At 43.3% G+C, this 14,139-nt stretch overlaps 1 protein-coding gene across 4 annotated transcripts in view; it reads left to right on the top strand.

The window, feature by feature from the left end:
- Nucleotides 1–13,295, top strand: part of SYTL5 (synaptotagmin like 5) — a 103,264-nt gene extending 89,969 nt beyond the window's left edge. For all 4 annotated transcript variants that reach the window (XM_081950236.1, XM_081950237.1, XM_081950238.1 and 1 more), the window contains 2 exons: nucleotides 11,375–11,580; nucleotides 12,621–13,295. In XM_081950236.1, coding sequence (XP_081806362.1) covers nucleotides 11,375–11,580; nucleotides 12,621–12,763 — 349 coding nt within the window. In that variant the 3' untranslated portion in view covers nucleotides 12,764–13,295. The remainder of the gene's footprint in view (nucleotides 1–11,374; nucleotides 11,581–12,620) is intronic.
- The last annotated feature ends 844 nt before the right edge of the window (nucleotides 13,296–14,139 follow it).

Genomic DNA, 14,139 nt, shown 5'->3' with positions numbered 1-14,139 from the left:
GGGGAGGATTCTATGGGGCATTCCTGAGGGAGAGAGGGGGGATAGGATTGGATAGGCTTCTGTGGGGAAGGCAGAGGGAGAGAATGGGGATAAGATAGGAGAGGTCTCTGTGGGGCAAGCGTGAGGGAGAGAAGGGGATAGGGGAGGATTCTGTGGGGCAAACCTGAGAGAGAGAAGGGCGATAGGATAGGAAAGGCTTCAGTGGGGCAAGGCTGTGGGAGGGAAGGGGGATAGGATAGGATAGTTTTTTTAAAAAAAAAAGTTTTTTTATTTTTATTTTCATATATGTGACCACAAGTATACCATAATCACTATTTTGCATTATCCAATATTATATTGATTCCTCTTACCATCAACCCACAACAACTGTCATTTGCTCTTCGACTTTCCACACACCATATTATCCCCTATTTCACCGCCACCCTATCTCCTCCCCCTCTCTCCTCCTCTCTACCACCTTTCTTCCCTCTACCATCCTCTCTTCTCTAATTACCCTTCCTCTCTTCTTCTCCTCTTTCCATTCCTTCTCTCTCTCCTACTCTTTCTCTCCCTCCTCTTTCCCTCTTTCCTAACCCCTCTCGTCCTCCTTTTCTCTGCCTTTCTCCTTTCAATTCTCTCCATTTAGTTTACATGGTTTTGTTTAGTTTACATGGCTTTGTTTCAGTAAGTGGAATGATTGGTTGTATGGTTGTATCATGATTGGTAGATTGGTGCTGATTGGTGCTGGCTGTGTGTGCATTGTTGTTTTGTATTGTAATGGCCTGGGTGGTGGGTGGTGTTCATTTGTTGACTAGGGCTGGTTTCCAGATGTTTGGTAGGCGGGAGGTATCATCACGTTTATTCGTGTTGTTCATGTTGTGAATGCCAGCACCCCATCCCCTCCCACCAAGATTTACAGAAAGACGGCAGCTCCGATCGCATTTTAAGCCTAGCCGACAGCAGCCTGAAGATGGCAAGTGAGATCTTGCCAAAATGTTGCCAAGACAATCTCAATCCTACATGGGAAAAGACTAGAATACAACAAAACCAGCATACCTACACCCGTGAAAATCTATGAATATATATATTTATATTTGTTTTCGTAGATTTTCACGGGTGTAGGTATGCTGGTTTTGTTGTATTCGGGTCTTTTCCCATGTAAGGTTGGTATAAGTATAAGGTGTAAGTATATATATTTGTGTTACAACCCCTGGTGTGCCTAAATATGGGAGGAAGGTCACTACTCCCTCTTTCTGTCCTTCGGCTTATCACAGAAGACCATGCAGGCAGAAAACCATATTTTTATTTTTTATGTTGCCTTTTTATATTTGTGTTGTATTTGTACTGATAAATAAATAAAGGGAGACTAGTATAGATCTATTTCGAGCTAATTAGCTCTCATCAGCTAGGTTCAAATCCCAGTAAGGGTATGGCGCTATATATATATATATATATATATATATATATATATATATATATATATATATATATATATATATATGCTGGTTTTGTTGTATTCGGGTCTTTTCCCATGTAAGGTTGAGATTGTCTTTGCAAAGACAATCTCAACCTTACACGGGAAAAGACCCGAATACAACAAAACCAGCATACCTACACCCGTGAAAATCTACGAAAACAAATATATATATTTAACATATATGTAACACAAACACACACACACACACACACACACACACACACACACACACACACATATATATATATATATATATATATATATATATATACACACATATATATCATATTTCATATATATGTGGTTGTATCATGATTGGTAGATTGGTGCTGATTGGTGCTGGTGCTGGCTATGTGTCCATTGTTGTTTTGTGTTGTAACGGCCTGGGTGGTGGGTGGGGCTCATTTGTTAACTAGGGCTGTTTTCAAAATGTCTGGCTAGGTGGGAGGTATCATCACGTTTATTCATGTTGTGGGGGTGTTTCTCTATTTCGATAGCTTCCATAATTATACTCTTGTTGAAGTGTTCAGTTTTGGAGATTAATTTGGTTCCTTCAAAATTAATTTCATGTCCTGTAGCTTTAAGGTGCTGGAAAAGGGAGGAAGTTTTTTTCTTTTTTTCTTACTGCATTCTTGTGTTCTGTGGTGCGTGCATTTATTCTCCTGTTAGTTTGTCCTATGTAGGTTGCAGGACAGATTTTGCATGGCATTTCGTAGACTCCTTGGTTTTCTAGCTGGATTTTGTCTTTGGGGTTTCTTAAGATGTTGGCTATTTTTTGGTCAGTGTTGAAGGCTGTCTTGATATTGTGTTTGTGGAGAATTTTGCTGATTTTATCTTTGGTGCCTTTGATGCAAGGGAGGAGGGTGATGCCATTGTCCTGTTCTGTGTCTCGGTTCTTGCGGGGAGTCTCCCTTTGGATTAGGTTGGTAATTGTTTTTCTTTGAAATCCGTTGGAGATTAATACATTTGTGAGAGTGTGTAGTTCAGTTTTCAGGTGGTCTTTGTCAGCTAGACATTTGGTTCTGGAGATGAGGGTCTTGGCTACAGAGTTGGTCTGTGGAGGGTGGTGATGGGATTGTGCGTTTAAGTAGCGGTTGGTGTGTGTTTTTTTCCAGAAGTTGGTGTGTCCTAGGAAGCCATTGGGTTTTTTGTTGTTTAGGACCTCCAGAAAGGGAAGTTGGTTGTTTGCTTCTATTTCCATAGTGAATTGTATTTTGGGGTGTAGGATGTATGTGTGTGTGTGTGTGTGTGTGTGTGTGTGTTTGTTTGTTTGTATGTATATGTGTTTGTGTGTGTGTGTGTGTGTATTTATATCTTCTTTCTCTCTCTTGTCAATTTTATTCTTCCCTTATCCTTTCCCCTTCTTTCTAGTGAGCTTTTTATCCCAATCTCTAGATTACTTTTTTTCTTTTTAATATTTGTGTATCCTTCCTTCCAGATCTTTTTTATTGCTCTGTGCTGTGCCATTCAGTGTGCCCTCATTAGTGTTTTATTTTGTCTCCTCATCCTATTTCCCCTTTTCATTTTATTATTATACTTTTTTTGTGGTATGCCCCCTTTCTTCTTTCTTCTCTCTTCTCTCTTCTCTATGCCTATCTGCTCATTTCCCTTCCCTTATTTTTTACTCCCGTTTCCTTTCTTTGTTGGGACATGCTCATCCTTTTCCATTTTTCCTGTGCCCTGTGAAACCCCGTGGAATCATTTATCTGTTTTTTATTTTCCTTTCCTTCTATTACTTTTTCTATATTTCCACTTTCATTCCCTCCTTCTTCCATGCTTATTTCTTGTTTCTCCTTAATATCTAGGTTATTGTCTCTTTTCAACTTTAGTGATTTACGCATGTTTTTGTAATCTCACATATTTCTTCAAATTCCCAACTCTCCATAATGCCCAGTTTACAATTTACAGTTTTTCCCTCTTAAGTTATATCTCAGTTTGTTACAATTTAAAGTCCACAATTTCTTCTTATTTACCAATTCTAGTCCAATTCAAATATTCCAGTTCAGCTCCAACAAAAAAGAAAATTCCCCCTTTCTTCCACAGCTGCAGAGGGACAAAACCAAACAGCCTGCACAAAACAAACCCTCCTTAAAAGTTCTCACCATTCCACTTCCCATCAAAGTTGGGTATTTAGTTTCACTTTCTTTGTTTCTACGAAGTAACATTTTCTTCCTTCCACTAGATGGCGCCATTCCTCCATTCTTTCACTCCAGTTTATTTTAAAAGTGTTATTTTAAATCCCAAAAAATAAAAGTAATAACCAAGGGGAGACAAAACTTCTTTTTTAATGTTATTTTTCTTATTTTCCACCTCCAATTTAATTAAGATGAACACATTGAAACAAAGTAAGTCCCCTCAGTCATGGTATTTTAAGCACTGTTTTCCCCACCTGTTCTTTCCGTGAGGTTTCCAATTATCAATTTAGCCACTATTAAAAAACAAAATCTTCCAAAATCCCGAGTTCAAAGTTTTTATGCCAATGGATTATCCAATCCTTTTTTCATTTCCGCCTCCAAAATGCTTACAGCAAACAGTTCTCTTTGGGTTTTGATAGTTTAAACCACTGTTTTTTTTACCTCTTTCCTTTCCGAGAAGTTCCCAATTTATCTGTTAATACTGTTTTCAACTCAAAAAATTATCTTCCAGTTCCAAATTCTAAGTGATTGTATCAGTAGGTTATTAAATCTTCTTACCCAATCTCATAACTTTGTCCAGACAATACTCCTGCACCAATACTTAGTCCAGTTGCCCCAGCTTCATGGCAGACATTTTGCAATGTCTGCCACCATTGCCGCTGGTTTGGAAAGCTTGTCTCTGACCTCCGAGGATCTTGGCCACTCGAGATGCAGCTCCTTCTTCACCATCCCTACAAGACAGCAATGGTTTGTTAGCCTAGATTTTCACGGAACTCATCAGAGTCCACAATTTCCAGTGTGTCTTGCTGTGGCACTTCCAGTCATCTCCAGGATAGGATAGGCTTCTGAGGGGCAATGCTGAGGGAGAGAAGGGGATTAGAGATGTTTCTGTGGGGCAAGCCTGAGACAGAGAAGGGGATAGGATTGGAAAGGTTTCTGTGGGGCAAGCCTGACGTAGAAAATGGGGATAGGGTAGGGGAGGATTCTGTAGGACAAGCCTGAGGGAGAGAAGGGGGATAGGATAGGATCCTGTGGGGTTAGCCAGAGGGGGAGATAGGATAGGAGACGTTTCTGTGTAGCAAGCCTGAGGGAGAGAAGGGGATAGGATACAGGAAGCATCTGTTGGGCAAGCTTGAGGGAGAGAAGGGGATAATATAGGAAAGGTTTCTGTGGGGCAAGGCTGAGGGAGAGAAGGGGATAGGATAGGGGAGGATTATGTCAGCAAGGCTGAGGGAGAAAAGGGGAGAGGAGAGGAGAGGCTTCTATTGGGCAAGCTTGAGGGAGAGAAGGGGATAAGATAAGAAAGGTTTCTGTGGGGCAAGCCTGAGGGAGAGAAGGGCGATAGGATAGGGGAGGATTCTGTGGGGTAAGATGTCAACTTGTAAAGCGTTTCCATGACTACTATCAAGTTGACATAGCAAAAGGGGGGAGGAAAGGGAGTAGAATTCTATGCATACCATTGGCTAGAGTCAGGTCTCATATTCCTACAGCTGGTGTGTGAAATGCACATGTTCATAGCCTGCCTAGCATCTTATTGGTGGATGTGATTTATGACCTAGACAGAAGGGAGGGGATACAAGGGGTAAAGTTCAAACACAAATAAGTGGAAATCAGTTTCAGCTCCACAGAAGAACATGCCAAAATGTTGATCCTAATAAATGAATGGATTTCTTTTGAACTTTGTCTCAAGACTCATAAATTAATTAGGTCATCCTTTGGAAACTTCACAGAGAGTCAAAACTGACTTTTAAAATCTATCAAGATTTCTGGGTTTCTTGAATCCCAGGCTCCCAAAGCACTCCCCCAATATTTGGGATGCTTGGAGGGAAAATCAGGCAACCATGGCTGAAGAGAGAGACTGATTGCAGCTGGAGGTATGCAGCTAGCTCCAGACATCAAAGCTCCAGACAGCCAAGCTACGATGTCTTTCCCAGCAGCAGAAGCAAGAAAGGATGAGTACTGGTGGAAATTAGCCTCTAAGGCAGCTGAAGTAGAGTTCCCTTACCCTAGCCCCCAGATACAGGGAAGGGTCTCAAGCAAGCTGGCAAGGTGGACTGGAGGTGGGACTAGGCACAAACCAGGCTCCCAAAGCCCCAGATGGAATCCCTGGATAGTGCAATAGAGCAACAGAGGGAGGATTTTGACCGGACCACCCTTGCTGATGAGGAGCCATCATGCCACCCAAAAGAGAGGGGAGGGATATCTGATCCTGTTGAGGGGAGGAGACGCAGACTGGAGTGCAGACCCCCTCTTCCACCCAATAGAAGGGCAAAGAGCCCGAAATTGCAATCAGTGCATCTCCCACACAGCAGGCAGGCTGCCCAAGACAGGGAAACCCCTCCCTCCCTCCGAATATCAGGCGCAAGCATACAGAGGCCGACAGGATGTTGGAGGAGTAGGGCTCAATGACCCACCCCAATTCAGGGGAAAGTTTGATGGGGACTCATATCAGCTAGCTCTATTCCTTGCTTCAGCTGATATCCACCAAGTATATTATAGGCACCTCTACGCATCCTCCAGGGCCATGGTGAATACCATCGCAGAGGGGCTAGAGGGAGAAGCAAGGGAATGGTTAGCAGCCCTCCACAAGAGGAGAGCCCCCCAACTGCAAGACATAGATGACCTCCTGCAACTGCTAGAGGACAGATTTGAGGAGGTGGAGGAGGACCCACATGCAGAAGAGGAACTCAGCAACCTAAAGCAGAGGGGCTGCCCCATCAAAGACCACATCCATGAATTTAGGAGGTCATGGGAAGGCTACCCCCTTTACCAGAGCAGCTGCTGGGGAATTTTTTTAGAACAAGTCTGGACAAGCAAATTGCCCAAATAGCAACAAAAGTCGACAGCGGGCTGTGCGCCAACGAGATGAGAAGCAACCGGAGACAAAAGAGAGAAATCAACCTGACCTGAAACCACCCAGCCGATGGGGAACCACAGCACCACAACAGGCCCTGAGACCAGCCCTTCCTCGAAGTCCACTGAAATGCTACAGATGCGGGGGGATGAGCCACATGGCAGCTGCATGCCCAACCCCAGCCCCAAAACCAAAACTAGACCCACTGCTCAGGGCATGACCAGAACGAAGCCCCAAACAGACCACCAACACATCCGAGAAAGCCCTCCAGGCTGCAGAGGCCCTTTCCTCCTCAGGTGAAAGTGGTGGAACCCCAGGCAATCAGTCGCCTGAATTATATGACAGTGAGAACGAGGAAGAAAATGACCCAATGGTGAGTGAATCAATTCACCCTTTCCTTTTTCCAATACACCTCACAGACCCAAAAACAGGAAACCAGGGGGATTTTCAAGCGCTAATAGACTCAGGCTGCATGAGGGCTTGATCAACCTAACCACACTCCTGAAGCTGGGGATCAGAGCAAAAAGACTGGCCCACCAAATCTGGTGATGGGTCCCTAATGGGAGGAGCCTATGCCTCCCACCTGACCAAACCAGTGAGGCTAGAGCTAGCAGATCACTGGGAAGTAATTTGATTCATAATAGCCATCAAAATGACAGACGCAGTCATACTGAGACTTTCCTGGCTAGACAAATGGAGACCGGCCATCTGGTGGCAAGGGGGTACCCATAGACCTAGGATATCAAGGGGCCCCCAAACCCTCCCACACCAGCTAGCAGAAACACCACCCACACAGGAACCCCCCCCCCAAAAAAGAGACCACAAGAACAACTGGCAACCACATCCGACAAAACCCCAGAGGCTGAATTGATTCTGATGGAATATCAGGACCTCGCAGAAGTATTCAGCGAGGCTGAGTGCAATGATCTGCCTCCTCACTGGGAAACAGACTGTGCCATCAAAATCATCCCCGGGGCAAAACTACCCAAGCCCAAACTGTACTCCATGACACCCCAGGAAATGCAAGAGATGCGCAATACATAGACAAAAACCTAGCAAGGGGGTTCATTGAGCCAGCCAAGCCACTGGTTGCGGCACCAGTCCTCTTCAAAGAAAAAAAACATGGAACTATGAGATTGTGTGTGGACTTTTGAGGGATAAATGGGGTGTGCATACACAACCTATACTCGCTCCCCCTCATGAAGGACATGCTATCACACCTGGCCAAGGGAAAAGTCTTCAGCAAACTTGACCTCAGAGAAGCATACTACTGAGTATGTATCAGAGTAGGAGATGAGTGAAAAACAGCATTCAACTGCCCCCTAGGGAGCTTTCAATTCAAAGTAATGCTTTTCGGACTGCAGGGGCCCCCAGCTGTATTCATGCAGTTAATAAACGTGTTGCATGAGCACCACTACAAGGGCATCCTGGTCTACCTGGATGACATCCTTATCTACACTGAGACCATGGACAACCACATACCCCTGGTCTGCCAAGTGCTGGAAAAAATTCTGGCAGCCAACCTGTATGTCAAGGTATCAAAATGTGAATTCCACCGTGCACGGTTAGACTACCTGGGTTACCGAGTGTCAAATGAGGGAATACAGATGTACCCAGCCAAAGTACAAGCCGTCCTAGGCTGGCAACCCCCTCGCACCCGCAGACAGCTACAAAGCTTCCTGGGGTTTGCAAACTTCTACAGACAATTCACAAATCTTTGCAAAGATTGCCAAACCCCTGACAGACCTCCTGAAGACAGGGAACCCAGGAACAAAACCTCATCCAGGAAAACCCCTACAGTGGAAACTAACCTGCCAAGAGGCATTCGAAACACTAAAAGAAATGTTTGCAACGGAGCCGGTGCTGAAGCATCCTGACCTCGAGCAACCCTTCATGATCCAGGCAGAGCCAACAACGTGGCAGTAGGAGCGGTGCTACTCAAAGAAACTACCAAGGAAACTTACAACCCTGCGCCTACACCTCCCACAAGCTCACAGACACAGAGAGACAATGGGCCATGTGGGAAAAGGAGGCTTTCGCAGTGAGATGGGCACTGCTAACCTGGAGACACCTGTTGGAAAAGGGCCACAAACTGTTCGAAGTCTGGACTGACCACAAAAATCTGGAGATGCTTAGGGCCCCACGAAAACTATCACCCAAGCAAGTCCAATGGGCTCAGTACTTTAACCATTTTGATTTTGTTTTAAAGCACATTCCAGGGGGGAGGAACTTTCTATCTGGCATCCTCTTTTGTATGTCTCAGTACAAATGCGAACGGGAGCACATAGTGGATGCCATCTTTCCCTCTACTCAAACAGCTGCCCAAGTGACCACCAGGCGGCAACACCGTGACTGGCAAGACCACAAGCGACCTAACCACAAGACTCAAAACCAAACTGCTAGCAGACCCCTGGTTCCAAAACAACCAACACATCTTGAACAAAAGAGATGACCTTGCATGGAAGGGGACAAAACTTTATGTCCCAGAATCCCTATGTACCCTAATTCTCCAGAGGAGCCATGATGCCAAACCAGCAGGCACTTTGGGTTCCTAAAGACTTTACACTTAGCCCAGAGGCAATTCTGGTGGCCTGGCATAAAGAAAGATGTGGATAGTTATGTGAAAAGTTGCACCATCTGCACCACAATGAAGAGACGACCGGGAAAACCCCTCGGACTGCTGCAAACAGTAGCAGAGCTAATGAGGCCGTGGGAGGAGATCGCAATGGACTTTACAGTAGATTTGCCAAAAAGTGGGTCAAACACAGTGATTTGGATTGTAATAGACCTGTTCTCCAAACAGGCACACTTCATATCCTGCAGCGGACTACCCTCAGCTTACAAGCTGGCTAAACTGTTTGTTAAGCATATCTACCAACTGCATGGAGTACCTCGAAGAATTATTTCAGACAGGGGGGTCCAGTTCATGGCTAAGTTCTGGGAGGAGTTCCTGCATCCATTGGATCATCTCAAGGTCTTAGTTCAGCTTTTCGTCCGAGCACCAATGGAGCAGCAGAGAGATTGAACGCCATGGTAGAGCAGTACCTGAGGTGTTACGTGAACTATCAGCAGTCCAATTGGCAGACCTTTTATCTTTTGCTGAAGTAGCATACAATAATGCTGTACACAGTAGCGCAGGACTCATGCCATTCAAAGTAGTGAGTGGCATGGACTTCGTCCCAATGCCTGAGTATCCAACGGATCCTCCCTCCTCAGTCAGCTTGACTGATTGGATGTTGATGCTAAAAGCAACCTGGAAAAATGTCAAGAAAGCACTCGCTAAAGTGGCACAAACCTATAAGAAACATGCAGATAAACACCGGGCTCCACAACGGCCATTCCAGGTGGGAGAAAAGGTTTACCTCTCCACAAAATATTTGAAATTAAAACTGCCTAGCAAGAAACTGGGGCCCAACATTTATGGGACCATTCCCCATAGTAAAGACTATCAACTCAGTCACAGTGCAATTGAAACTGCCTTGATTGTTGAGGAAGATACACCTGGCGTTTCATAGTAGCCTCTTAAAACCTGTGATGGGATCCACCCTGAGACTACTACCCTGGGAGCCCACGGGCCCTGTGGTCATAGGGGGCCAAACCCATTATGAAGTTCAAAGAGTCGTTGATTCAAGGAGACAACTCCAATACTTAATCAAGTGGAAGGGCTACTGCTTATCAGAGGCATTTTGGATAAAAAGTAGAAATATCCAGGCTGATTGCCTTATAGCAAAATTCCATGCAGAAAATCAAGCAAGCCTGGGGGAGGGATGCATCCCTAAGTTACATTGTACACTTGTACTCAAATTGTTTTGTTTCACACAGGTCGTTTTGGGGAAGTGAGAGGAGATGGATGTCAACTTGTAAAGTGTTTCCATGACTACTATCAAGTCGACATAGGAAAAGGGGGGAGGAAAGGGAGTAGAATTCCATGCATACCTTTGGCCAGAGTCAGGTCTCATATTCCTACAGCTGGTGTATGAAATGTGCATGTTCATAGCCTGCCTAGCACCTTGTTGAGGGATGTGATTTTCGACACAGACAGAAGGGAGAGGATACAGGGGGTAAAGTTCAAACACAATTGAGTGGAAATCAGTTTCAGCTCCACAGAAGAGCATGCCAAAATGTTGATCCTAATAAATGAATGGATTTCTTTTGAACTTTGTCTCGAGGCTCGTAAATTAATTAGGTCATCCTTTGGAAACTTCATACAAGGCTGAGGGGGATAAGGGGGTAGGATAGGGGAGGATTCTATTGGGCAAGCCTGAGGGAGAGTGGGGGATAGGATAGGGGAGAATTCTGTGGGGCAAGCCTGAGGGAGAGATTGTAAGTAATAATTATTTTTCAAGCTGTAAGTATTGATTATCAAGTCTAATCACATATTTTTGCACAGTGCATGGGTATTCAGCTAATCACTTATATTATCTTCTATTTGTTTCTCAAAAATGTCCCGTGGACATCATATAGCAAGTTTTAGAACTTTTGCACCTTTACTTCCTTGTACCTTATTTTAAATGGAAAAATAATAGTTCATATATCAGGATATAGTATTGTATCTCTTAATCTCAGCTAACATCATCTTGTATTTGCTTTCCTGGTCCAAATTCATAATTCACCTCCTACTACATGCTAATATCATAATTTAAAAATAAGTTTCCATGACTATGTATTATTTGTAAATCATAATATTGTTCCATGTCAGAGTTTTGATTTAAGAAAGTAAAAAATTTCCAAATAAGAAGGGCTCAATGAATCTTGCAGTGGCCAACTCTTATGATAAATCTTTTTTATAGTTTATTACTTTGAGGGAAAGAGTATAGATTACAAATAGCTGTTGAGTGATGCATCAGTATCTTCTCAATTATAATTATTATAACATTCATAACAAACCTCTATATTCTTATTTTTTTTCTCCTTATTTTTCTCTCATAGATACTTGCTTCCTGACAACAAATCTTCAAAGTGTAAAACCCATGTAATAAAAAAGAGTGTTAATCCCCACTGGAATCATATGTTCAGTTTTAGTGGCTTGAACCCTAGAGATATACACAATGTCTGTGTAGAACTCACTGTTTGGGGCCACGAATCTCTCACCAGCAACATTTTCCTGGGTGGTGTTCGCTTGAGTATTGGAAGTGGTAGGTGTGGGTAGACCTACCCTTTGATAGAATGGAATTGAAATGGAGTAGCAGATTAAATATTTAGAATACACCTTATATTTAGAAATGGATATCAGTACTTGAGAGGCCTGTTTAGCTCTTTATCTTGCAGCCTTTGGCTCATAGTAAAAACATTCCATATCTTCCAGAAAAGATATTGTAAAAATGTGGGAAATGTAAATGCAAGGCTTTTCGGAATTTAAATGTACCCCTCCATGCATAAGATGCTGGATTAGGAGGGAGAAGACTCGGGTTTTAGACCCTGCTTGATCTTTGGACCATTCACTTATTCTCAATCCAACTCTGCTATGGAGGAAAATAAGTGAAAACTTAGTATATATGCTGCCTTGAGCGTCTGAATGGAAGACAGCATAGAAATCTAATGATAAAAATATCAATAAATCCCCACTCTCATCATTTTTTAAATGATAGGAAAAAACAGATAGGAAAAATCAGGTATTTTGCAAAGTTTTGGATTGCTGACCCAGAAAATGTTTTCTGTGTATGAATTACAAATATTTATGATAACTCATTCTGATGTTGATCTAAATGCAAAGCTAAAAAGAATAAATAAATAGTAAAATAATAATAAAAGAAGCAAATCAATCGGATTAGAATTCCCAATAAAAAGGACTGCTAAGTTCTTGTCCTATAATTAATACAAAAAAGATGTCCAGAGTCAAATGGGTTTTTAGATTTATTTTTCTCCATCCCACTATTCTTGTAAGAATTGTCTAGGAATTATTTTTAAGGGCAACAGCTTCCAGTTTGTAATGTAGATATCATTAAGTTATTACGTGTTTCATATTTTGTTGCTTTTGTTCCAGTCTAAGTTGCTCATTGCTCATTTTTAATTAAATCGTAAATTTTACACTGTACCAATGGTAGAAACCAGAGCTACAGATGACAGTTTGATAAAAGTTGCTGTAGTTCTTGTGAATCTGGAGTATCATGTGTTATGAACCTCTGATGTAAAAGAAAAAAAGATCAGCTGACCACCATGCTTTGCAATTTTCCAGGTATAAGCAATGGCAAAGAAGTTGACTGGATGGATTCTCAAGGAGAAGAGCAACTTCTTTGGCAAAAAATGATTGATTGTCCTGGGGATTCTGTAGAAGGTGTATTAATGCTGAGATCCAGCATGGGGAAACACAGTATCTGAGGAGTATAGTTTGCATAAAACTGACACTACAGTAATGTGATTTTAAATTGTAATAAGATGTAATGGAGAATGGTGTCCTGTCATGATTTGCACATCTAAACATAAGGAAGTTCATTTTTACTCTGAATTTAAATTTTCTGAAATGGATTATGAATGCATTCAGCACTTTCCTAAATCCATGCTGTAGCTCTTGTATTAATTTACCCAGGCTAAATCAGTAAAGTCATTTCCAAAACACAATTTGCTGAGTTGTTAGAATGAGGCCATTTAATACTCTCTACAGAATATTGGTCAAAGATTTTTCTTTCTTATTTCAAAAAAAATTCTCAGAATGAATGAAAAGTCATTGAAGCTAGTTCATTATATCCCATTTCAAATATGTCTAATGAGCTTGGGAAGTGATTGCCAGGATTGGAGGCATGCTCTAAGGCAGTGATGGCGAACCTATGGCACACGTGCCTCAGGTGGCACGCGGAACCATTTGTCAGGGCACGCGAGGTGCTGAGTTCACCATTTTTAAAAGCCATTTTTTTCGCCCTCCCCAGGCTCCAGAGGCTTTATAAGAGCCTGGGGAGGGTGAAAAGAGCCTCCCCTGCCCCCCCCGGAGGCCCTCCAGAGGTTTCAGGGACTGTCCGGACGGTTCCTGAAGTCTTCAGAGCGCTCAAAACGACCCTCCGAGCAAACCGGAAGTGACTTCTAGTTTGCTCGGAGGGTCATTTTAAACGCTCTGAAGGCATTAGGGAAGCCTCCGGACAATCCCTGAAGCCTTCGGAATGCTTAAAATGACCCTCCGAGCAAACCGAAAGTCACTTCCGGTTTGCTCGGAGGGTCATTTTAAGCATTCCAAAGGCTTTAGGGAAGCCTCCGGACGGTCCCTGAAGCCTCCGGAGGGCCTCTGGGGGGGGGTGGGGGAGGCTCTTTTCGCCCTCCCTAGGATCCTATGAAGTCTCTGAAGCCTGGGGAGGGTGGAAAAAGCATGTAAAAATGGGGGGTCATGCCTGTTGTGCGCGCATGCGCACTGGGGGGTCGTGCATTGCATTATGGGTGTGGCATGCCCGCACACAACCCCCCTGCGCTCCTCCCACTTGTGGCACGCAAGCCAAAAAAGGTTCGCCATCACTGCTCTAAGGAGTAATTATGTCCCTAATTTTTTCAAGCGGTTCCTAATAAGTTTTAAAATAAAGAATTAGAGAGTCTCAAGTTACCTGCTCATAAACAAAAGGGCATGGGTTAGAGGCAGTGGTAGGATTCAGCCGGTTTGTACCAGTTCAAGAGAACCATTTGTTAACTTTTTGTGGAGTTCTGCAAACCAGCCAAATACTCAAGGCTCCCTGCCTGCTTGCCTAACAATTCCAGTAGCTCACACATACCTCAGA

This window comes from Natrix helvetica (genome assembly GCF_964273705.1).
Source record: "Natrix helvetica genome assembly, chromosome: 4".
Classification (NCBI taxonomy): domain Eukaryota; kingdom Metazoa; phylum Chordata; class Lepidosauria; order Squamata; family Natricidae; genus Natrix; species Natrix helvetica.
The sequence above is the reverse complement of the archived record's forward strand: the minus strand, read 5'-3'. Positions and strand labels throughout refer to the sequence as shown.